Source organism: Anopheles marshallii, chromosome 3 (assembly GCF_943734725.1).
Source record: "Anopheles marshallii chromosome 3, idAnoMarsDA_429_01, whole genome shotgun sequence".
In the NCBI taxonomy this organism is placed as follows: Eukaryota; Metazoa; Arthropoda; class Insecta; order Diptera; family Culicidae; genus Anopheles; species Anopheles marshallii.
Genome location: NC_071327.1, coordinates 50,409,967 through 50,436,007, shown reverse-complemented (window position 1 = coordinate 50,436,007; position 26,041 = coordinate 50,409,967). Strand labels below are relative to the sequence as shown.

General features: G+C 43.3%; 1 protein-coding gene across 1 annotated transcript in view; it reads left to right on the top strand.

Moving 5' to 3' along the window:
- Window positions 1–1,678: 1,678 nt before the first annotated feature.
- The window catches only part of LOC128715317 (semaphorin-2A-like), an 81,716-nt gene continuing 57,353 nt past the window's right edge, over window positions 1,679–26,041 (top strand). Inside the window, exon 1 of the mRNA XM_053810200.1 lies at window positions 1,679–1,955. Coding sequence (XP_053666175.1) covers window positions 1,679–1,955 — 277 coding nt within the window. The remainder of the gene's footprint in view (window positions 1,956–26,041) is intronic.

Below are 26,041 nucleotides of genomic sequence, written 5' to 3'. Positions count from 1 at the left end.
AGATGAAAATGAAAGAATTTTCTCATCATTCTCAAACCATCAACCCATCTGCCCGGTTTCCCGAACCTGGGCAGAGTGGTTCATCTACCATTCGGAAAACGGTCCGATACGGGACGATGTCAATATGTGTGCTTGCATGTGTGCGTGTTTTGTGGTTATTATGCTGCGACTGGAAGCATCCTACCGGCTTGAACGGTAACCGACCGCCACGAACGCGGATGCAAACGTTCGCAGTACGGAGTCAGTCTGTTTGAAAACTCGGTCGGGATCGGACGTACTTTTGATCGGATGCCGTTTTGCGAGGATAGCTATCGTTTGCTTCGCTGCAGAAACAAAGTACAGAAACAATCTCCCACAAACCAAACCATTCGAGCGGGTGGCACTAGCGGGTTTGCAAAGCTACAGCCACGACCAGAAGCGTTGCAGGTGTGCGTTTCTTTTCCGGCACGGGCGAGACTTTCTTGGCAAACCAGGCCAAAGCGCTTTGTTCGTGAGTTTTCGTGAGCAGATCACGAAGGAAACATGCAGGTGGTGCGGTGTTTGGGCGTCCGCGTTAAGGCGGTAGTAGAAGCAGCAAGTGCTTCGAAGCGATGCTGAAAACGTTAGCTTAAACCGTTCCTTATGTTTAATGGCTTGCCTTCCACCAGCGTGTCGAAGGCACACATCGAAGTGAATTTCATTAGACAGCCGTTTCTGTGAGCCGTAATTTGAGTGAAGTGTGTGTTGTACGGCGCGTGGTTGTCTGTGTGATTTACGGGTTTCGTTGCCCTGGGTAGGCAGTTGTTTTGGTGTAGCAAACGGTTCGATGCAGTGGGCATGAGTCAAGCAAACTTAAGTCATTGAACGTACAGCGACTGAATGAGTGAGCTGCAGGTGAATGAGTATTTCGGAGAAAATCAAGCTTCCCACGAGGAAGTTATGAAGTCTTGCGTGGAACACACCTTGTCATTGGATGTCACCGTAAGGATGCTTTGAGATGTGACGATATCTTGGATGTTATAGACGGTGTGGTACAAAAGAACGATCAATATTCTAGAAGAAAGTTCACAGAAATGAATGTTGGAAGTAACTTAGCATCAAGAGCCGATTAAAAATGTGTTAGCTTTTAAAGCGCTTTCAAGGAAGTCCTTGCTGCAATTCATATGGTAAACATAAATGTATGCATCGAATAACAGCTGTCGTTCATATTGAATCGAAGGCAGCGCTCCTGAGATGATTACCTTGGCCTTCCGTTTAGCGTCAGCTTCCGAGCACCAGCTCGTGTGATGGAAACTATCCGCAACAAACAAATGAACAAGTGAGTGTAGAATTCAAGTGAAGTTCCAGCCAAAACATCGGATACCCTTCTGTACGGTTTTAGTTTGTAGCGCAACATTCACGGGGCTGTGGCATCGCGTTAGTACGGTATTTAATTTTCAAAACCATCGAAACCTTATTGATCGCGGTACGGCAAATGCAAAAAGGTAGCGGCCTTCATCCGTGGTCGAAAGTGAGTTTCGAAAGTGTGCTTTGCAGTGTATATTGCGCACGGTGTCTAGTGCGCCCGGTGTGTTTTTCGTCCAGCGTGTAGCAAAGAGTCGACATTTTAGAGGTCGGCGTAAGGCGTAAAGGCAAATAGGAAAAAAGAAAGCAAAAGCAGTGCGCTGAGTGTTAAAGGGCGCTGGTTTGTGTGCACGGGATGGTTGGAAATCCGAGAAACATTACCACAATGTTACCAACATCATCATACCCATCCTTAGCAGCATCGGTACCGGTGGTCGGACAGGGCGCAACGTGCACGGGAACACCGACCAGACCGAGAATGCTGCTGGTCATGGTGTCTACTGCCGTGCTGTTGCTACTGCTGCTTCCGGGCGTAGTGCTGGGAGATTATGAAAATACATGGAACTCCTACTACGAGCAACCGTGCTGCGGTGGCACCACCAATGGGCCCTTCCATCTGCGCCACCACGGAGGTAGGTGGTTTCAATTTGCTGATTTCCACATTTTGCGCCGACCATGCACAGGGATTTGGTGCTGTTATGTTGTGTGTTTTATAATAATTTATTCCCTATGTGAAATGTTGGTCGGTATGTGTGTGTGCTTTTTTTGTTTGTATTTTGTTATTGTCGCCGTTCCCTTTTCGATTCCTTTTTACCCGTTCGCGGTTTCTTTCTTCGTTTTTGGAACCCTTGTGATAGCACGTGTGCAGTTGTGTGGAATATATGAAGCATAAACATACCGAGCGGATTCACTATTAGAAAGGGGGTTTTGATACGAAATACTGGTCGGATGAAGAAAAAAAATCTGTTTGCATCCCCTAACGGGGTGTGGCTAAATACCGAAAGGGTTTTCGGACCATTGAAGAGACCGTTTTGCAATATCCTCGGTACCCGCGGTAGGGCCGTTTCGTACCATCACGCCTCTCTCGATGATGCTACACATCGGACTATGCACTTGAGCTTGCAGCGGAGCCATGCGAGTCGTTCACTGAAGGCGATGGCCGTCGAAGGACGTGTCGAACAAAATGGTTTCATTTCTATTTACAGCGGGTCGATGCATACCGGGAACGGTTGAATGAAAAGTGTGTGTGTGTGTGTGTTTTTTTCGTTCCATTTTACGTGCAATTTCCGAAGAAGCGTTTTTGTCAATTGCGATTGAAGACGGGACACACGTTATAAAATCGTTCGACACTTGAGACCTTCCCCTGAAAGCAGAAGAACGAAAAAGGAACAAAAAACCAGCGCCCCATAAGGTGAAATACCTTAGATAGCAGCGGGTTGGCATTGTTTTAAGCGAATAATATCGGCTCCTTGTAAAACCCTGCCAAGCCATACGTCAATCAACGTAAGCGAGCACGTGCGTTCCATGGATGTATGGGTTTGAAGTATTCAGTTACCCGGAGGTCTTCGCTCGCTGCGGATATATTTTGGAGGGTAAAAAGGAAAATAAATCAAAACAGAAGCTTGATGTGTTGTAGCAATTGGTTGGATCGGTTTTTCTTTTTCCTTTGTTAGGGTCGCTCCATGTGAGTGGTGTTTGTCAAATGGGGGATCGTAGCTTTGCTAGGAAAGCCATTTTGGATTGCGGGTGTAAGCATAAGCGATGGCTTCCACTTGTTAGGCCCTCCTACTGGAACGTTTATGGGGTGGAAAAGCATTGAAGGGTGAAGCAATGTCCCACGATGAATGGATATGATGTGTTATGGGTGTGAATTTTAACTACCGGTTTGGCATTCAAATCAACAATCAAATCCTTACACATGATATCGATTGAATGCTATATTAACAGTAGTGAGTACAGCAGTAGTCTGGCAATAATCAAAGACAATTATGGACGAACGAAGTCGTCTGGACGACCTATATTGTTGTTAAGAGTAGGGTTGTTTGTTGTTATTCGATAATCATAACTAGCCAGCCGACATCTTGCTTCAAACTAATCGACTGTTCAATTTTACAGTATATACCTTCAACTTGAAGCAAGTACAAATTCCCAAAGTATTGACATCATTGGTCATTAGCTGTACAAGTGGTTGATTCCTTGCAGATGTTTGATTTTCCAATATATAACAAATAATTAAGCGTCATACGTGTGTGCCGGGATCATTCATATCCAGGAATATACTATTTTTTAATCACTTGTTGCAGAAAGTGTTTGCTTCGATACATATTCGTATTTTGTTACAAACAACAGCAAGCTATTTCTACATTACAAATAATTATAATTATAAATTTGATGTAATAATCGCTTCGTTAACCGCACCCCTTACTTTGGTTTCTGATTTAATCCAAATGTCTTTATGCCTTAGCATTTATGTTACTTCATAATTTGCTTCATATACATTCCACGTTTGAAATTTGATATCAGTAATCATTTTTTTAAGCTGATCATTATCAAGGGAGCATATTAAAAATATTTAGTTATCTGTTTCAACCTTTTCACCAAAGGATAATAATTTAATATATGTTAGGATTGCATACCATTTTAGCTCAACATTTTAAACCATGTGGTATCAAGCATTCCAGACACAAAGAATTAATGCACCATCTACCCCATGTTGAAGGGAATTTCCTGCTATTTTCTTCAAGCGCATTACTCACACGACATACATTCTTCCTAGAAAATGGCATACCCTGGTGCCACGTGTCCAGGATAATTAATATTGGAATTTATGATACCGAGGGTCCGGTATCACCAAAGCTACCAAAGCTTAAATCACCGTCTTCAATCACCTTGATGGATAGGTTTAAAAAGGTGCTACATACATCTTTCCTTTCTTTTTCCCCGTTGGTTGATCTGTTGCGATTTATAATTGATTCCTAAAGGAATTTGAATTGCCCGGAGTCTGGTAGGCATGTTCTGACCAGTGAGTGTTCTCCATATTATTTCTTCTACAAAGAGAACCGTTCCTGTCTTCCCAGGGACATTTCCCGAAGGGGTAAATCATTACGCCATCGAATCCATTGCACTCAACGCCCCGTATACTGGTGGGTGAAACATGCTCGGTTCCAGCGGCATCGTGTTCGTTCCGTTTTGCCATTATTTACACAGAGTACCGATCTCCTGGCAAAATGCAATATCCGATTACCGGGTTCTCTGCACGCTGTATCGGTGCTAAATGGTACGAATGGCCTCCCATTTGTTCGGGCCCGTGCGCAACCTGGCCAGGTTGCAACTTGAGGCAGCTATAAAACTAATTGCACCAGCTACAATGTGCAAAACGTTTTATGCACCCCTTTTTTTCCGTCCCTTCGAGCAACCTCCGAGTCCGAATTGAATGGCTCATGCTTTCCCCTGACGATGGTATTGGTGATGGTGAAAATGTCCAATCGCGCCCCACCTTGCAGCACCAGTTTTCGCCCATTTCGAGCTAAGCGTCTTTTCCTAGAATAATGGAAAAACGACCGTTTTTCTTCGATTCGGTTACCCTGCAAAACCCGTTCCTACTTCCCGCAGGAACCATGGCACGGGACGAAGATAAGTCACTTAAAAAGGATTACGTTGGACTGCAGTCTGTAACGTCTACAACAACAAGAAAAAACCTTACCTTACGGGACTTTTCCGGGTAAGTTACGGCAATAACGGAAAAATGGGGCTTGCTGGGTGGAATACAGAAGGGAATGAAATTGAACGACACGGTACGAGGGGCCAGATGGTAGGCAAGGGTGCGGTTAGTGCGATGCCGCATCAAGTGCAACGTGTGAAGTCCAGCTGTCCTCTGCCTGCAGGTAAGCCGCAGTGTTACGACCTGAAACCTTGCCTAGGTGGGAGGCCTGTTTGTCGACTGCCGGGGCTTCGGTAAGGTTGTCTAGGGGCGACCCAACCTGCCTAATGGTAGCCAATGGGGTCGTGCAGGCAAAATACAGGTCATTTAAAACTCAGGGCCCGCTGTAGGGTATGGGAAACTAAAGGAAACACGGGAGCAAGTGAGAACGCGACGGTAAAAGACAAGGTGCTTTCAGCTTTTGCTCCATTTTTTGCCATTTCTCCGCACTCCGCCATAAGACAAACAGCAAAGTGAGAAATCAGTTTTGTAACGTTTAGCATTTTTCACGTAGTAAATCTAGCCGGCGGAATGTTCTTTCTTCAAGTAAAAAAGGTGACCGGCACTGGTGGTGCAGCTCATGTAAACGGGCTTTTATTTAAACGGATCACAGAAGAAGAGTAGTATCATTTTGCAGCCATTTTGTGAAACGAAGCAGCTTAACGGTATGTTCGAATAAAATCTGACAACGAATCTGATTAGCTCCTGCAAAGCTGTTAAACTGTGTTCTAGTGGATTTAGCAGCGAGATTATGTGAGCGGAGAAGCCATAGCAATCTTCCGACAAGAAAGGAATTCCTGTAAAATGCTTGATAATTTGTTCTTAGCCTGGTTTTCTCCGTTTCAGGAACTGTAATGATGGGTGATATTAGCAGATAGGATTAAAATTAAATTATTTTAAAGTTAATCAACAATTGTTTCAAAGTTTTGAATGATTCTGGGCATTATTAAGTCAAAGCAACGATACTTCACTGTTATACTCCTTTAAAACGTTTTAATTAATCGATTGGTATTTTCTGGCAGACAAAAAAATCATCCGTTCATTGTGTACTTTGCATTCATAGCCAATCAGATTCGTCAGATCTCGCTCGCCGGCGTTCATTCGATCACATCATGTGAGAAGTTAGATTTTTTCATCGACTGTGCTGCGAATCGCACGTCCAAAGCTTGAACCGAAAATCATATTTTGAGCTTCATACCAACCAGCTGCGTCAAATTACTCAACTCAACCGTACGTACGAGCTGATGCAACCCGAATCCTTCATAAACTCATAAATGATGAAGCCTGCGAGTCTCTAGCCCAGAGCGTAAAGCGCGCAAGCGATAATTCGCGGTTGTGTTCGACATGTAGTGCATGTTCGCATGTTCGTATTTGTGATCGAAATTCGATTGAGCTTGTTGTGCGCTCCGTCCGATGGATGTGCACGCAGCAGAGTAATTGGCATACCTTCGTCGCCTTCCTCTGCGCATGGAGCCGCCTGGTGTGGTTGACGGTGACGGTGGTGTTATCCTTAGCTATGAACCTCAATCAATTAATCGGGGTGCATCGGGAAGAAACAATGCATCGGCGAGATTGATGCTTGTCGGAATGAAGGCATGAAAAGATTCACCACTCACGCACTAAACTGTGCCAGATGCAAAGGAATGAACGCACTAGAAAGCCGCTTCCATGTTCATGAACGTGATCCATCGTGATTTCAAAAGGGAAGCTTTTTTAGTACTTTTGAAGTGAAACGGATTTTTTGCTTCTGTTGGAGGTTCTGTACTGTGTCCGATGAAACAAATAAGCATTCCGTAGTTAATTGGACTTCGTTTCAGTTGATCTCTGCAAATCCGTATGCAACATTACTTTGATTAGTAGCACTAGATTGGACGACATTATGGTTGGAATTTCGATGTGATTTTTCGAATAGCTTCACGTTGAAGTTGCTGTGCAGCAAAGCGGGCTCTTCTAGAGCTGCTCCAGCATACTGTCACTCGTCGTACGTGCGACATAAAATTAAAATAGTTCACATTCACCGACGGGATTCCACGGTTGATGCACGAATCCTTTAATTTTAGTTTCCAGCACACAAGTAGAAATCAGTTCTCCCGTTTGGCACAAAACCTTGAACCATGTGTGTAAAAATCCAACCGTAACCGCAGAGTTCAGCCAGGGCAATGGAATGTTTTAGCAGATTTTCTTTCTTTCTTCAATTTTTTATCTTTCCGTACGCTCGAAGCTCGGTTCCTACGGTGAGCTTCACCACAAACGTGAAGCAGATAAATGAATTCATTCGATTGTATGCTTGTCAGCTGCGCGCTATCCCACTCGCGGACCCGGCTCTTGGACATTCGCAACGGATTTGGGTCGTGTATAAGATTGAATGAAAGCTTTTTAGTTTTTTTGTATGTGTCTAGATATGCTTACGTCTTTTTCCTTCTTCTGATGTTTTAACGATCGACGAATGTGTTCATTGCTGATTGAATGGTGTGAAAAGTGTGTGCTTCAGCATGTTTCATTTATGTCCAGTCGGAGAATGCTGGGAGTGATGATGATAAAGGATACTCTCTCTATAACTTATGAAGCACCAACGTATGGAGAAAGTGTGCATAAAAAGATGCTATTTTTAACAGACTAGTGCAGTTTTTGTAGCTTTTACTTTCTAAGTACCTATCTAAGCGATTCTATCGAGATAGCTTTACTATCTTCTTGCTATTACTGGTCTGGATTGGTTGATTATGTTTTTTTTAGCTTAAAGTTTTCCACAATCACCAACATTGATTTATTGTAAAAATCCCTCTCGTTTCCATTAGAACTCAAACAGTTTAGCTGTGGGATTTACTTATAGGAAAACCAAAGGTTGCTAATTAATTAAACTGAAAGCCACTCAAACTCCTCATTTGCTTTATCTCCACTCGAAACCACCAAAACAGTTTCGTACTAATTAATTCTTGAAACCAAAACAGGAAGTGACATCATTTGCATGTGAGTTTGTTCATGTATCATCGATAGAGCTTGTTTGAAAAGGAAAAGTTCATTTGGTTATTAAAGCTTGTTCATCGATACATCTTTCATTCCAGGAATTGGAAACATGTTGCTTGTGTTCTAAGTAAAACAACCCAGCGATTAAACTATCGTTCTTGTGTTGGATTTGTTTGAAACATTTAAGCAGAGATTTCGATGTGAAACAACATTGTAAAATTGCCTATTTTGCACACCATATTCCAAAGAATGTAATGAATTTCTGGTTTAAACATAAATCTTTCCTTTAATTCACACAATAGCAGTAAAACAATAGCGACTTTTTCGATACTTTTCACCTACTTTACTTTAGGTTTATACTTAATACATTTCGAACCGAGCTTTAAACACCCATACAATCTCTTGCTGTCCGTTGCCAGAGATCCCTACGGGCATCGTTGAAATTATCGAGCCACACTCCATGGCGGCATAAGCTAAAAAATTTCTAAATAGCTAAATTTCTTCGTAAATTCACACATATATGCAAACTTCCTTATCAGCAAAATGCATCCCTGCGAAGCCGTCAAACCGATACCGGTTGTGCCATGCTGCAAGCTTAAGCCACCTGGAAACACGGGATGGAGTGGAACAGGTGGCTGAGGTTCCCGTTGGTATTCAATTAAATTTTCAAAACTTTATTAAAGATGATCCCATAACGACAAGAACCTCCGGTTGAGTGGAATAGTTTTGTCACCTTCCATTAGACACCCTATCAAAGGGGTTGACCGGGGGTTCTTGAAGCTGGTACCAACCGCACACGCCTAGTCACCATCGTTTGCTGCTCGCACCAGCAATGTGTAGCTTTCCCCGTTTAAGATATGATGGTAGGTTTCAGCACACACACCGATACACGTACATCCACACGCAGTTGTCGGTGTGCCCAGGCGCTTTTATGGTAAAAGACTTGTTTAGATAGGAACGAAAACTTTGTGCGACACTTTGTTGCGAGGTGTTAGGGGCTGGTTAAGTTTTTCGGTAGCGTTAAAGTGTGGCCGTCGAAATAGCCTCCGGGTAAGGTGAGTCACCAGTGAGGATCATCCGGTTAAGGCTTTATTTATGTGGGCGTTATGGAAGTGGCAAGTTGTGGGCACTACGTAAATGGATGTCTTCGTGTTATGCTATTTGTTTTCTCCCGCCATACATACGACTTATACGATTGAAATAATTGCAAACCAGCGGGAGTTATTAATGAACATGAGAGCATCATGAGGTGAAGTTTACTTAAAGATCATCTTCAAAGCTATCGTTCGTGGTACACATAGGAAGGAAAAAGATGTACACTCCATGGGGATACTTTAGGCAAAAGCCACAGCCTTTAGCTAAAGCACAACATGCGAGTGTCTGCGTGTGTGTGTTTAATTAAATTTCACTCCATTTTGTGGGTAAAGCAGCAGTAAGCTCGTTTTCACAACAAATGCCCCGCAGAAGGGCTGTAAATTTGTGCGGCAAATGGCTCGGAAAATCTTCTCTCATTTGATCTTCTTTCAGAAAGTGTGCCTGGGTGAAGGTGTACGAGATGACGAGCAATGTGTATTCCGTCTTTGGTAAAATGCTCGGGGTTTCTTGCACGCATGGCTGCAGAACAGAGCAGTAATTAACTTCTGATATCTTCTCCATTTCCAGTCGAATGGCTCTGGACGGGGTTATGGAAAAGTAGCTGTTACTTTTCGTTTCAGTATTTTTCTTGCAAGAAACGCTATGAAAAGAAAGTTTGACGATGGGAGCGGTATGCATGAAGCGTGGGGTTGCGATAATTCGGAATGGATAGAAGCGGTGTAGTGAAACATTCGCATACAGTGCAGTACGTTCATTTGCGCTCCACATTTGCACCCGCTGCTGATGGGGCTAACGTGTCTTTGGGGAATTTTCAATAGGCTAAAAGGATATGAAGAGCGATAAGTAAAACATCTCCAAATGAGAATACTTTTCAGAAAAGCAAATAAATGGACTCTTAGTTTATGATCTGCAATGCATGCCTCATGGCATACAGTCGATGGTTGGGCAGTGTGTTTTCAATTTGAAGCAGAAAAAGCGAAAGATTTATCAAAGAGCTAGTTTTGAAATTTTTTTTTCTTTTTGGATTGGAGGAACCGTATGGAATACATGAGGACATCGAATTCTTGTGAACACGGTACATAAACGTTAAACTTAAATCACACTTTTAGTTGAAGATTGAATAATTTCGAATAAAGTTGAAAATTTAAGCTGTGACAAATCGACTTTATACATGACTAAATGTAGTGTATTTGTAATAGAAAATGTTGGTTGTTAGATGCCTGACTTAGATTGTGAATTTGTAGAGTACGAAATAAAAGCAGTTGGTTATATTCTCTGTTTGCTGATTCACATACATTTCAGCAAATAGTTTTTGTGATCCGATTTATTCTTTCTTGTCCTGATGCCGAGTTTTCCTGTTTTTGTATGCTTTTATTGTTTCAGGAAAAAATAAGTTTTGTTAGTATTACGTGTTTTTCGTAATGAACTAATTTTATATTTAAATCATAGTTTATTCAGTACATGTGAGTAACATTCTTAGAAATATATCATATTTGTTGGTAAAATTGAAGAAAAACGAGATTGATAAATTGAAAATGTAACAAATTCTTTGTTTATATAGTACTTGAAATGGAAAATTCTTTGATCCTGATTAAGAGGCAAAAACAACAAGTGTTGGTGTTCTTTTTTACGTCACTAGTCCATTTATTTAAACTCACACTTCGTTATGGGATGTTTATTGCAAAAAATGTACAGTTTTCAAGATAATTATCTACGCAAAGTCGTTGCCTTTATCATTCAATTAAAAAAGCTGGAGAAACACAACACAATGTACAATGTTGCTCGTCTTAAAGAGATCAGCGCCGTCAGGTTAATGGGCATCCCACGGAAGCGACAACTTCTTGAGCTGCTTCGTAAGAAAACAAATGTTAAAACAGTAAACAATAAATGTTAAACAGCTACCTGGTCATCTACCACCAACGCTCTGTGTTGTGGTGGCACAGTGAAGATTAAATTAATTAGAATAATTTTCTCATACCCATTGTGCGTTTGCCGACGATGTCCGTGGGGTTTTTGTTTGCAGTCGTATCGTTTAATACTTTACAGCTGAGGTTGCAACTCTCGGAGTGGGTCATGGCATATGTTTCCCCGGTTGTAGCTTAACAGTTGCACAGTTTTTACTGTACCATTACTACAGAAGCTTCACTGAGCTGTGGACTAGTCGGATTACAACAACAAATGGTTGCGGTTTTCGGTCCTACGGAATGGTCGCATCCTTGTCGGCAAAGCTTTGCCCGTTGTCATCTTGCTGCCGGGGCATTGTTTTAGATAATTGAAGCAACTGACAATGTCCCTTGAGCGTTGCGCGTTCAACACCTCACCATGGTCCTATTCCTACGTTGTACATTTCCGCTGTTTAAAGCTGGCAGTATTTTTTAATGTCACCAGTCTGCGATGGAGGCGCATGGTGCGTTGTAGAAATTCACGCGATTGCGTATGCTCTACAACACGCACACGACAAGAAACCACAACATGACAATGTCGTCGTTACTGACGTCTCTCTTGGCTGTACACGGTAAGTTGCCCGCACACTTTGTCCACCAACCACCCGACCGCTTGGTACAACCAATAGACACAGCACAGCATGTAGTGTGAGCATAAATCCTCTTCTGAAACAATAAATATTCATGCCGGTTTAGCATCTAATTCAATTTCGGGTTACGTGGTATCCAGCCAAAGGGCGAACGTTACTAGCATGAAGCAAAACTCTTGACACTCATGTGCATGTAACAGAAGGTTTGACGGCTTTGTGAGCACTGTGTGCGTTGTATAAGTTGTCGGGGAAGAAGTACGCTCCAAATCGCACCATTAGGGGGAGTTGATATTGTGTATATATTGTAAGGTTTTCAGCTAGAAGTGTAATTTGTTATAAGATGCACATGTAAGAGCTTTTTCTGTGGATATATGGCTGCAAATGGAGGGTAGATTAAACAAACGAAATAAGTTTATGATACGTGCTGTGCTATGAGATTAATGTTGTAGTGTATTTTTATTGGAGCAAATCATTTTGTTTACGCAAATGAGCGTCGGAAGTAAATTGAAATATTTTTAAAAGTTCATTGCAGATTCCAAGTGCAAAAGTATGTCAGCATATTAACATATCCGTGCATATGTCATTTCAATCTCCTTTTTCGCACAAATAAAGCAACTATTTGACACTTCTTACCATTACGAATATATTATCACAATGCCTAGCTTCCCAGACGCAAACGCGTTACAACCTACTGAGATGAAAACTGTTGCCTGTCATCAGGCAAAACTTTCCCTCCTGTAAACTTTGACCGTACGAAAAACACCCTTCAAAAGATTAGTCTAGTGAAAACCACGATTTCACGCAAATGTTATGAACTACGAACACGACCATGCCGCTGATTGTTCCGGTAGACGGAACGCGAGTGGCCTGTCTGTTTTTGTTGGTCGTTTTTCGGTGTAAATCATGCCTGGTTTCCTCGACGCCCCTCTATCATTTGCTGTGATGGTTGCTTCTGCACAGTTTAGTTTTGTACGTATGTCAAGCTTGTAGTCCCTTTTCGCATGGTGGTTGCAACGAAATTAAACAAATCGACTACCCAGTCCAGTTGGCTGGATGGGCAACTCCACCTACACACGGGCCAACCAAACCACGGTGAAATCAATGACAATGACAGAGAGGACACTTTGGCGACTGTCCACGGTTTGCCACTTACATGGTGATGGTGGAAAATTCGCTGCATTGTGAGCGAAATTTGCACACCGTGGAGTGGGAAATCTGTCAGTAGCAGGAGTCCAACATAGGACGGTAGGAAAAATCGGCAAGCACTCACCGCTTCGGTTCTTATTACACCGAATGACAATCGAAATTTCCGTTTGCTCGTGCAATGAGTTCACGGGGATGCGATTATTCACTGCTCTCTCTTTCTCGTGCGCGAAGTGTATGGCTTTAAATGACTGGAAAGTTGGAAAACAACTAATCAAAACTCAAGTGCTTGCGATGGGTGGAAGTTGATAAACAAGCAAACGAATCACACTCATCGTTTTTCGGGGGTGAGTTGGTTCTCATTGTAGGAAAATCACGCCTGCAAGAAAATGTGTTTAGCATCGCCAATTGAAAGTGGCAGCGTGAAGAAAGAAGAAGGGGAATTAAATCTGGACCCACCACCTACCGTTTGCTTACTTTAACGTTCGTTTTAAGCAACTAAGAAAAAAAATATCTCAAAGGAGAAAAAAGAATGGAACAAAATCCGCTGGAAAATCAAAAGCAAACGATCCGAACCGAACGGAACAGCGTGAACAAATTCACGGTTGCTGCATCTGGTGACGTGACCAGGAATAACGCTGTGACTAGGAAAGGGAGCGATAAAATTAAACCAACACTGATCGATATTTTGCTACCGCTCTCCGCCGTTATCAGCCTTTCCTTACGTTCCACTTAGCTCCACTGGGTGCCCGTTGTGCGGTGGAAAAAAGGATCGCCGAAGCGTAAAACGCGAAGTCCATCAAGTGTGGTTGACAAAGCAGATGTAACGGAAAGGGATGAAGGAGTGTGCAAAGTGGGTAAGTGGGTGGTTGCAGCAGATGATAGCAAAGACCGATCCGAGCCCCAAGTACCGAAAGGGCGAATGAAACTGTACGCTGCTGCCGGGCCTGCTTGGGACAGTCGGTCGGGCACCGGTCCGGTTCAAAGCTGTCTTGGCATCGTTTCGCGCCTTCAGCTGTCACTAATTCACTTTGACTTGCTTTTGCTTTTTCTCACTGATCACACGCACCTTCCCATTCCACTAGGTTGGACACTTAATTGTACGACGTACTGCGAATGGTACGGTTATTGCAGTGATCTTCCTCGAAAATTATGGAACACGGCTGGAACACGCGAAAAACGGAGCGTGACAATGGACCTCCCGAGACAGTCAAGGATCCGCCTTTTAGAGGATTTGCTTCTTTTCCTTTGGCTATCCGATCCGACAGAAGCGAAGGAACGGCTAACTTTGTCGGTCGTAAAGCTGGACAAATGTGCGAAAAAGGATATAGCGTCCGAGTGGCAAATGGTCCGTCCGTCCTTTCGAGATGCTAATGATGTTACGTGATTTACGCTGAAAGCGAAAGAGTTGAGCTGATTGAGTCGGGCAGCCCATCAATCCCGGATGTACCGGCTTGGGAAGTGGAAAACGCGCGACATCTGAGACATTTCCTAGTGAACCAAGTTCAAACTTACCAACACACACACACACAATCTCGCGTGCACACATTTTCACAAAAGAGTATTTTAAAGGGAAGAAGGAAAAAGAGTGTGGAAAAACGGGCAAATTCAAAATCCTAGCAGCGGAAGAAAAAACTTTCTTCATTTTCTGCTTCATTGACGAGCCGCTATCGCTTTTGTGGCAAAGTGTGCGATGGCTTAAGAAAGTATGTGCCTTGTAAATGTGTGTGGGAAGGTAGTGCACAAAGAGTAATCGCCGTGAGTATGAGAGAGCGAGAGCGATGAAAATCACGCGAAGAAAAAAAGAAACCCCCGTCACAAAATCTGTTCCCCTTCACGCTTCTAGCCATAAGCGTGGGAAAGGAATAAAGGACAAGAAAAGAAGCACCAGGCTTTGAGCGATGAAACTTTTCAAGCGAGATCATGGTCCAGGTTTTTCGAAGAAATGGACGACCCTTTGCGTAAAAAGGAAAAAAAACAACCGACACCCACAAGACTGTCGTGACAAGAATGCCAAAATAAACAAAAAATCAAAATAAATAACTGTCGTCAAAATGGGACGCATGGAGGCCGCAGGTGTATCGAGCTGTTTTTCCCACCTTTTTCACAAACTTCATACGACGCAAGATATAGATTCCAACGGCAAAAGCAAAGGCACATTAAACCTGCTGATGGACTCAATCGACCTCTTCGAGGCACCGTTTGAGTCCTCTAGTCTAGCGCTGAAGAAAAACAACAAATCACACACTCCCTCATACGCTGGGAAAAAGTTTTGATCTGTCAATTTCTAACAATTTCCGGCACACACACGTACATACAGAACTTGGTCGGATCATCAAAAAAAAAGGGAAAAACTCCGAACAACGACAAATGATCTCGCACCAAGGATGAAGCGAGGTCCGCCACAACTTCACCAGTGGTAGATGATTGGCTTGAAATTGGTCCGAACACCATTTGGGGGAGCATTTTGACATATTGATACCACCGAAGCAAAAAATACCCCATGCGCTGGGAGAACTGAAACCTACGGGCGGACGAAATGATTGGTTATTTATGCAAGGTGTTGACACTGGGAACATCGATCCCGGCAATTGTTTATCGAAAAAGTCCACCAATTGGACATGTATTATGACAAATGATTGAGACTGTAGGGTTGCCTTTCGTTGTCTTTTGGCCCAGTTTTTCTTTTCGTTGTAGTTATGGAAGGTTAGGGATGTTTTTTGCCCTTCTCGTTTGGACACTTGAATAAATTTATCATCTCTTACCGAGCAGTTCGAGTTGGAGCGGTTGGTTTGGCATTTATCAGATTGTGGACATTCTTTGGGAGAAGTTGCGGTTACTTTGGAAAGATGAATGAATTTTCCGTACCCTTATTGTAGAATCAGATTTTCTCTGTTAGATTATGGGTTGCGGTTTTGATAATAGCATTCAATTGGATCTTGTAAACAAGGTAAGGGATTTCGCTTTCATTTCGAATTCGCCTTGTCGTCATATGGCAAAATTAGCGTTGGGCATTCTAGCCTCCACAGTAACTCTATTGCTTTTTAAAGAGCATATGATCTCTATCTGTTTTACGTTTTAATTTCAGCGTAGTCTTGTAGTCATTTACTTCAAGGATGGCAACCAATTCGCATGTGCCTCTGAGACATGTTTTTTTCCAAAACTAACGAAACCGCGGCTAAGAGGCGTTCTAGACGAGTTATTAGTCCTGTATGTATGAAAGGACAATGGAAGAACTGCTACAATTACAAACTGTACGAGGTGTACGATAAACTCACTGTCGTACAGCGGATTGGACACGCCAGGCTACGGTAGGCTGGTCATGTAATGAAAATAACACTCGCCCGTAAAGTTCCCGTTAGATCGTCCACATGAACAGAGGAGGCGTGGTAAGCCTGCCAGGGCGTCGGTCATAAAAACCGAGATAATGGATTGATTGACGACGGTGTCGACTCGGCAGGCCAAGACTGCGAAGCGGTTGTATCGTCTGATATGTTAGAAAGCAATAGTGGATTATTTGTTTTATTCTGAATTGAATGATTGCTGGTACCAATTTGTAGTATATTAATTGTAAAGTGGTTTAAGTTGTCGAAAAAGTCGATTATTTAAGACATAATTTAATTTTCACTATTTTTTCCTTTTTCACATGATGTTTTGAATGCTTTGAATATTTTTTTCTTCGAAAGTGTTTTAAATGTCTAGCAAACCTCTAACTCTTCATGTCTGGTGCATCAACCAATGTCTGGGACATATTTAACTTTCTATGCCCCATCCTTTTTCTACTTTCCACTCCATCTATTTCCAACTTGGCAGAACTCGCACCACATTTTGGTGGCTTTGAGGCGGTTTGGTGCAACAAACTTATGCATAATGTCATTGCCATGCATTGTAATATACTCGCGTTCACGCAGTTCACCGATCTAACCAGACCGGTTTGCTGCTGTCGTCATCAGTATGTGCCTCGGACAGCACCAAACTATTCACTCCAAACATACAGTAAAAAAAAAAAACAACAACAACAGAAACATCCTGTTTTGACAACTCGGCGAGCACTTGGTCGAAAAATTTTCCTTTACACCATTCGTGCCATCTAGGCCCCCTTTAGGCCCCGCACAGAGTGCGCTGTGCGGCAAAACTACTTCCGTTACTTCTTCTTTACATTCATCAATCGCTATGCTACGGGAGCTCACGTTATTGTGCCGGGTTTTACGCGTCCGTTTCTTCCCTTGTGGCTGCATCTCTCCCGTCGGTTTGGGTTTCGAGAAGCTACGGTCCGAACCCTTGCCAACCTTCCGGCCAATCTGGAATGAATGGTACACTTCCTGCGTCTCGCTCTGGCAACACTGCCCACATATACAGTGGGACGAGTGCATTACTGCTGCAAATGCCACCGCCAGGAGTGACAGTTCTTTCCTTCTGTCCTCCCGATTCCTCACCTGCAACCTGTCCCGGAGTGCCCGCCTACTATCCTGCTGCTCGAGTGGAGAATGTTTATCCTTCCTGTCGGATGTTGTTGTCGTGTTTTTTTTGCTTTTGCCGTCTTTCCCCTGAAGTCACTCCTGCCGACTCAGCTCACTCCCCGCAAAGGCCCTGCGTACTGTACAGTGAGCTCGAGGTCCTTCACTACCGACTGACCACGTTCCACCACACACGTGTACAAGCAACTTGCTCGCTCTTCATATACTCTCCGATGGACACACACTGTCGTACGATTACGGTAAGTAAACAGAGCAAAACACTTGAAAAACAATTACACCCTCGTTCGGTTACTCTTGCTGCTACCGAAACGGACCGTTCCATTTCGGGGCCAGCATTTGAATACTTCGGAAAACACTTTGCCTGGGAAGTCTGGGAGGACGCATAACGGTTTGAAGGATAAATTGGCTGTCAGCTGTCAATGGGTGGTCAGTGTCAGACGGTGTGGAATGAAGCATTCGTACAATGTACGGCGGAAAAAATCACCATACAGACTGACCACACTTATGTGCATGTCTCGCTTGGGCTGCTAGTCTGCCATTGTCTGCCAGAGAGGAACCCGTCTCACCGTCCGCTTTAACAAGAACGCAACCACCGAAATCGGCGTAGAGTGTAAAGAATTCTGTTGCATTCCCGTTGGCCACTTTCCATTTCCCTTTTTGTGTGTGTGCATGGTTTTACTCTGTGCCTTCGTTCGGTAAACATGGCAGCATGTAATCGGCGACATCAAGAATGTGACAGCCGGGAAGCCGGTTCTTGGAAACTTTTCCATAAAGGTACCCTTTCCGAGAAGGAAATGAATCAAAAGTCGGGTACAGTCGTGCAAGCAAACCATTGCAGGGGGATTTTGCAGGTGATGTTCCTTGATGTCCAGACCATTTAACAGTGGCAATGGGGAAGCTTGTGACAAAGCCTCGGCCAAACTGTTCCCTCAAGCGGTCGTTACTTTACGGGGTGAAGTCTTCATGCATCCGTAATCGAATGCAAATAAATCCATTTATTACCTCCCGGTGGTCGTTATTATTTATGGAAGATTATGTCAAGTGAATTTATACGTTCACTTGGTAGCGGTATCCGACGTGTGTGCTGGGTGCCCCAGCACGCTGCAAAACACAGTCCGATTTGTTTCGAGAGGTTTAAACGACTCGGTGTATGTGTGTGTGCGTGTGTGTATGAAGTTTTTCTTCTTTCTGCTAACTACCTGATGGATAGGAAGTAAAAAAGGTACTCTTCCAGATGGGTGAACGAAGTAATGTCCACGAAGGGAGTTAAGAAAATAAAAACAAAGCACACCATAAATGGACTGCAGCTCGTACGCTGCAATAACACGCTCAGCATAGAATAGACAGGGCACACGGTGGTGTATTATTTGGAATGGGAAATGCACATCGCAGTCGTTCGGCTTGACCCAAAGCGCTCTCGAACGGGGATTGAATACCCGGAGCACACCGGAGTACCGGAGAGTTGGTACGGAGCGTGTCGTTCCAGCGCCGACCGGTTGAAGTAATGCCCGTGCTGGAATGCATTTTTGCTGTCCGTAAATAACTTCCGGTAAAGTGGAAAATGCTTCCCTACAACACACGTACGTAAGCAACTGTGCCAGCGGGGATCACTGGACTAGTGTTTCCGAAGGAGCGCTAGCAATTGTTGAGTGTCCGCTCATCCTGATCGGCTTTAACACTCAACGAGTCCCTATCGAGATGCGAAAGATTGACGATGTGGGGCAGAAATTGAACAGCTCAGTGTGGTTGAGTTTCGCTACTGGTTGGGTACTTGTAAGCGCTTGGTTACTTGTATTGCAAGAGTAATATAAAATTAAATGACCTTTTTACTGTACCGTTCCGGTTATGCTAGACATGCAATATTTAGAAAATATTTTATTAACTAGCAAACGTGGATGAGTTTACTGAATTAGTTTCCATTCATTTTTGTGCATGATTTTGTGGAAAGCACACTGCGCAATTAAGCCGAGATCAAGCACAATCAATTTAGCCGTTATTGGGTTACCGTGCTATCTGCGAATGTTGTTGGGCAATTCCCACAAAGACGAACGGAACGCTCTGGAATCTAACTGAGGGCAACTTTTGACAGCATATCACTCACACTGCCACTTGCTTTAGCTGGCTGTAGAACCAAAACGCCTCGAGCCGTCAGGTGGAATAAGGAAGTATGTTTGCAATCAAAACTTTAACGCACTTTCTCGACACTAACCTTGCACTTATTGAACCCTCAAAACGGAATGGGTAGGGGCCGGTCGTGAACGACCAGCACCGTACCTGCGGTAAGCATATTAGTTACATGCAAGGTGCAGTTTATGTGTAACTTTTGCTGGACAAAGTTGCTGGTGCAATTTCACTGTCACGTTGAGGCACAAGAGTTTGGTGCGCATTCTTCAGTCGTGGTGCCTCCCTATGCCACACTCGCTCCGTGTGACATGTCAATTATTATACGAATAGAGTTAAAAAGCTCCATGGCCAGACACCTTGCGAAGCATTACTGAGCATGAGTGCCAATTTAACTGTAGTTGTGCTGGGGAAACTTTGGTGGGAATAGTTTGGATGCCACTTACTGTTAAATGTGGCATTCAAACGTAGTAACAAATGCCAGACTATGAGTTTATTAAATTGTGGTTGTGATTGTAAGTGACTGGGAGGGATTTTTTCTGTGCAAGAGAATTCTAAGGAAGAATTCCTCAAACATATTTAGTTCTTCATAAGCGTAATACGAGCTGTTTTACTTATAACACATCACTTTATAAGTTTTGTATGATCCTGATGTGGAATTTATGCAGTTGAGTGCCGATTAAGTAAAAGCTGTTCGACCTGATGTGGTTCGAACAGCGGGTTCGGAACTCTTTGTCGGAAAGTATCTGACCATTCGAAAATTAATAGCGATGAAAGGAAGATTGTACTGTACCTAACCAGCACCATCACACTCCGCGGCTACCTCCTTTGGGCCCTAGCCCATGCATTCGGTAATTTGATTACGCGATAGCTTCAATCTTTCCCAACCCAACGGCACATTTGAGGTTGAAGCATAAAACGCGTTCAAGAAAGTGCCGGAATGGAAAATTATCGCAGGTGGACCACTATCCCTATCCCTTATAAATAGAATCGAGCAGTAAATGGCCTACCATGCGGTGGTATTTTCATTTTCCGGATGGCCTTCGCCTCGTGTTATGAACTGGAACCGAACTGCAGCATACGTCAGAGTGTGTGTGTGAGCGCTTTTGTACGAGGTCAGTGGGAGAGTGAACGAATCGATTTAATTTCCATAAATTGAAGTTGGCCTACCACAACTGGCTTTCGCATGGATTTTCGGGTCAGTTCGTTACCGTTCTGCATAAAAGGATGGGATGGACAAAATTTTGTTCCCAGCACGATGCGAAAGCTGACCGGGTTATAAATTTCTCACCACTAAGCCCTCCTAGCTTTACACTCCCACCGATGGGTGTGTTGGTGTTTCTCACTAGAAGGTTCATAGCTGTGGGGCAGTTTAAGCGCAACTCTGCACAGGTTTTTACGCGAACGCATGAAGCTTAAAGAGGCAGAAAAACAATTTCGCCTACGGTCTGTTTCTGCAGTGAAGCGTAATAAATAAGGAAAAAAACCCAAGCGTTAAGACACGTTTGCAGCATGGCTGATCGTTCGTTTCCTTATATAGCTGCATGTTTGTGTTAAAACTCTTCGATTGTGTAAACTTCGCGCGAAAGAAGCACACTACACCAACCTTTTGCTTGTGTACCTTTTTAGGTGATGGTTATGTCCTCGATTTGCTTTCAGTTTTTTTTTTGTTCGCCGCTAAACAACCGATCGTCGTGCTTTCGCTTGCAGTGGTACATGCCATGGTTTGCATGGTTTGCAATACGTTCTTTTCGTGCCCGTGTACGGACGATTCAATTTTCATTGAATGGGAAATTGATGTAAACACCTGATATTCCTATTTCGAGCCCATGTTCAATTCCCTTTTCGCAATCGTACAGCCGGTGCGACCGGTAGAGCAGCAGTTGAGGGCCGTTTACGTTTGCCGAAACCCGTTCGCACGTGTGCTGCATGTTCTGCATCTGCCCAACTGACTCAATTTCATCGTGTGCGCTGGATTTGTGGGTGTGTGATTGCCTTTTTTTATTTTTGCGCCGGCCATCCACACTCCGAGCGCCACGTGTGGTCGGTTGTGTGTCGTTTGCTTCCAGCGAGGAAAACCGATCCGGACGTGTTTGCCCACATCTACATTTTTTTCGCCCAAAAAATGGTCGTCGGGAGGCAGTGGTACCCACCGGCCTCAACCGTTGTTAGTGGCCTCATTCTGCAAGTGAGCTTTCCTTACACATCATTACGCCTGCAACTGTAATGACGATGTTGGCCATCCTGAGGTGTAACGATCCGGATATAAAGGTATCATTGGACCAGGCTAGAGCCATGAGACTTGTTTGCAATTCTTTCGCCTCGCTATATGTGCACTACAAATCGATTGTTGTTCTTGGTTAAGTAGGTGTGGCACACAAGCTTTTTTGTTATGTGTTGTACCATATCCAAAAGGGAAAGACAGTCTTGATTGGAGGTAACTTTCTGTACAGTTTGTAAAGCAATAAGTGTAATATTGCACGAAAAATAATCGACGAAACGAACTCGATATATTGAAACTTTACACCACAAAATTGTAATTCATCCTTACTGGCACAACATCCTTAAGAGGTATGGTCCTGCCATTTCTGGCTTTCTTTGACTTCATTAACCCTTAGCTTGATAGTTAAGCTCCTGCGTACGGAGGATTGGTACGGATGGAATTTTGTCCCGGTTTCCTGTCATGCGCCTGGCGCCGTACACCTCCGGGCCACCCCAAAAAATGTTATTCAAGCAAGTAACTTCTCTAAACAAATAGCTCATAATTTGCTGTCATTAACTTTAACGATTCTGGTGAATTTTTTTTCTATTTCTCTATAACAAACCATTTTTTTATGGCTTAAAGATGCTTTGAATTATAATAAACCATTTGCATTTACTATAAGTGGGGTTTCTACGTTAGTTTTCTTTTTGTTTAATATTCGAATTGCAAGGAAATGGTCCCAAACAACAATTTTTCAACGAATGCTGTCGTTTCTTCCGAACGGTGCCTATCTAAAGTGAAACCATTCACAAAAGATTCGAATGTGACAAGCAAATCTATCAAAATCAAATCGAACCATTCCTGAACCTTTTTTTTGTCGTAGCACAATTTCGATTGTTTGCCAAAGGAGTGATGGTGAACCGACGTTTTTTTTTTCTATGTGAGTTAGTGTCTTCCGGTAGTTTCTGAAAATAGAACCCGAGAACAAGAGGAGTGCAGGAAACCTGCTTTACCAAATCAGTTTGAAGGCAAACAAAATGTGCAAAAAAAAACGAAATAGAAAACAGCACCTCAGATCCGATCTGCATACAAAAAGGAAAAGGTGGTGCAAGTGTGTCTTGAGTGGGTAAGTAGAGAGAAAAATAATAATAAAAAAACAGAGAAACGAAGTAAAGAACCATCGCACTTTGTAAATGTTTATGTACACACATGTTTTCCCGTCACTACCAGGGCGTCCAATCCGATCGACGTTCGATGTTTGGCAGGATTTTCCACTTTTCCTGCCGGCCGCTTACATCACAGCCGCTCATCGTTCGATCGGTGCCTCAAGATGTGTTCCGGATGTTTTTCTTTCCATTTTATTGTGTTGACGATTTCACTGCCTCGGTGTTTCTCGCCTTCATTCGCCCCCGGGTTACCAATTGCTCTGGGTTTTTGGCTTGGTCGTGATTTTCACCGCGTTTTCCTCCAAGGATGAAACAGCTTCAACCCAGCGATATGAAGCATTTCTCTACATTTCGTTTCCATCTCTCTTGAAACGGGTTTTCGTCGTTCCGATCCACCCGAAACTGTTTAAACGGTGAGAAAAGTGCTTCGATATCGATGAGATTTTCCACTCGAGCGGCTAGAAAAACGGGAGGATTTACAAATTGATTCGAGATTCCGGAAACACGCTTTGCACCACGACACTGTAGGTGTTGACGGTGGCAACGAGTTCGTGTGTGAGTGTGTATATGTATGTGTGTGTAATGTTTTGATAAGGACTTGAGTGAACTGCCACAACTGGTGGATGTCCGTGTGTGATTGAGCGCTGTCGAGAAATCGAGGTAACCATTCGTCGAGCTGAACGGCTAAAAGGCGAAGGATGACGTACCGATGAAAACGATACTGCATTATACATTTGTTTTGCAACCGATTCCACTAGCACGATTCGCGCGCGGGCTTGCAGGCGCGTGTGATTGCGAAAGGGGTGTTCGCCTAATGGAAAAATCATCCATTTGAAGGAGATGAATTATGCAAATGAAAAACTGTTTGCACTTCCGAGTGGTTTAGTGATTAAGTTTCACATGGTGGATAGGGCACGTTGCTAAAAGAGGGTTAGAGGATTTTTATTCCACACATGGTAGGTTGGATTGCGATGAGCAAGGAGCTTCAATTTCATTGAATGATATCATCATGTATCAATTTATATGCTGGCCCAGAATGGCAGTCGATAATGTGTTATGTTAATGTGTGAACAGTTGGAAAGTTTATAACTGAATTTTTGTTAAGAATAGGATAGAAAAGAAAATGTGAATTGATTGGCAAACGGTTTAAAATATTTATAGTTGCATTTGCCTGACCCTACCTAAATTGAGCTCAGAAGTCGAATAGTTCCGTTAGAGTTCTATCTACGCCAATGGACCAGTAATTTTGATTAAGACACGTTTTTCGGGTCGGTTTCGCAATCTCGTTTCGGGTTCAATAATTCTACTGTTGCAATCATTTCGTATTTTATTCGTCATAGTATATTAAAAATTAGATTAAATTAAAATTGCAAATACAATAAATGCTCAGCTCGGATCGGTGACATGGAAGTAGCGGCGCCGGTCTCCACACGAACGGACCGGACCAAAATCCCATCTAGACCAATTCCCCGTACGCTTCCAGGGCTGACTATTCGGGTGCATGTAAATAATGTCCAAGAATGCCAAAAACGACAGACCTCTTGTTGTGCCGCTGAAGAAGAAGAATAATTAGCAAATGTTAATATTTATAAAAAGTATTGTGACAAGAAAGAGAAAAACATCTTAAGATTTATTATATTTTATGTCTATATCATTTTCCATTCTAATTTATGGCTCACATTTGGTCTAGGGTTTCTTGCCTCTTTTTTGTAACGTAACATCAATAAGCTTCATTCCATGTCTGAAAACGCCTTCCAGTCTCTGTAAATCATCAACAAAATACCATTTCTAGCATAAAACAATAAGTAGTCCTCGCGATGGATAATCCATCGCCTATTTTATTTCCTTTTTTATACAGCCATTCAGCAAACCAAGCCACTCGCAAATAATCGCAGAAATGTTTTTTATTGTTTAAAACACCGTTTTCGGACACAATCACAAACTCCCGAAATCGAGAATATGCACTTGAACAAATGCTGAAGCTATTTGCCAAACAATCGAAATGCAGCGAAAATCTCCTCACCCTATCACACACATACACACACACACAATCAAAGTTCGACATGGTGGCCAACGAGCTTGGCACAGGCAGCGACCCTTAGGAAAAGGCAAACCTTTCGAACTTGGCCACGGCCCCTGATATAGACCGGAAGTTAGCCCATAATGTGTCTATGCATGCGCCGCCAACTGTCACGACCGAACCTCGGTGAAGGTGATGGTGCGGGCACTGTGCCATATCGAAAAACCATTCAGATGCCCCCAGCTATGTGGGGTTCATACTGGCGAATGGGGAGTCAAATAATGCTCTTCTCGGGAAAAATGGCCTCTGAAAGGAGCACTCTTTCCGTTTCCGTTTCAGGGGTGGAGAATAACAGGGGCAGAAATCGATGGTAAAAATATTGGAAAGTACTTCAACGTAACGTTTTCTTCTCGACAGGCGTTCGGTAAGATTGGGAAAAAGATTCCAATCTCTCGGAGTTTTTTTTTTGCGCCGTAGAATAGATCAACGCTTGTCTTGAAGAAAATGCATCGCACACTGGCTCTCCGGTGTCCCGTTTCCATTCGTAGAACGCAATATGATGGCAGTCCAAGTGCGTTTCTTTCCCGTTCGAGTGCGCATCGTTCCGTACGGTTGAATGAAAATCGCTTTCAGTTTCTTCCACTGAATCTAATCCCTTATGGAAAAAAGTTCCTCTTGTGCCTTTTATTGAAGCCGCAGAACGTCTTTCGGTTAGTTTTTGCTATTTTTAGGGAAGCGAAACGCCTAGCACCGAGCAACGTTGAACGATGGCATGGCGCTGAGCATTAAAGCGAAACCGACGAACAATTCCAGCGACATCCGTTTTGAGGACGGCCCACGATGACTGTATATCTGGTATATCATTGATCATACTTGCTTTTCCCTTTTGCTTCCCTCGTTCTGGATAGAAAATTTGAAGACGCACTAGAAGGAAAACTAGTTTTTCTTCGGATCCGTTTTTGCATTTCCCCCATTGTGTGACTTTTTGCTCGTTTGATATTAAAGCTTCTGCTCGGGTCCTTCCATTGATGAGCTTGTAGCCATGGACCGCAGCAGTAGAGCAGTTGCTACCCACGAGATGCTGAGAATGTCTGAACAGTGGTTTTCTCTAAGGAGAGAAAAAGTGAGCTAAAGGCGTAAGAAATTATAACTCCCATTATGCTTGCCAAGACCACCTCATCATACAACTCCCTAAGTGAGGTTCCCTATAGGGAACTGTGTCTTAGGAGGCCCGGGTATCGGTCAAACTACTTTTCTCCATTATCTAATTAAGCCGGATTTTATTGGATTAGGAA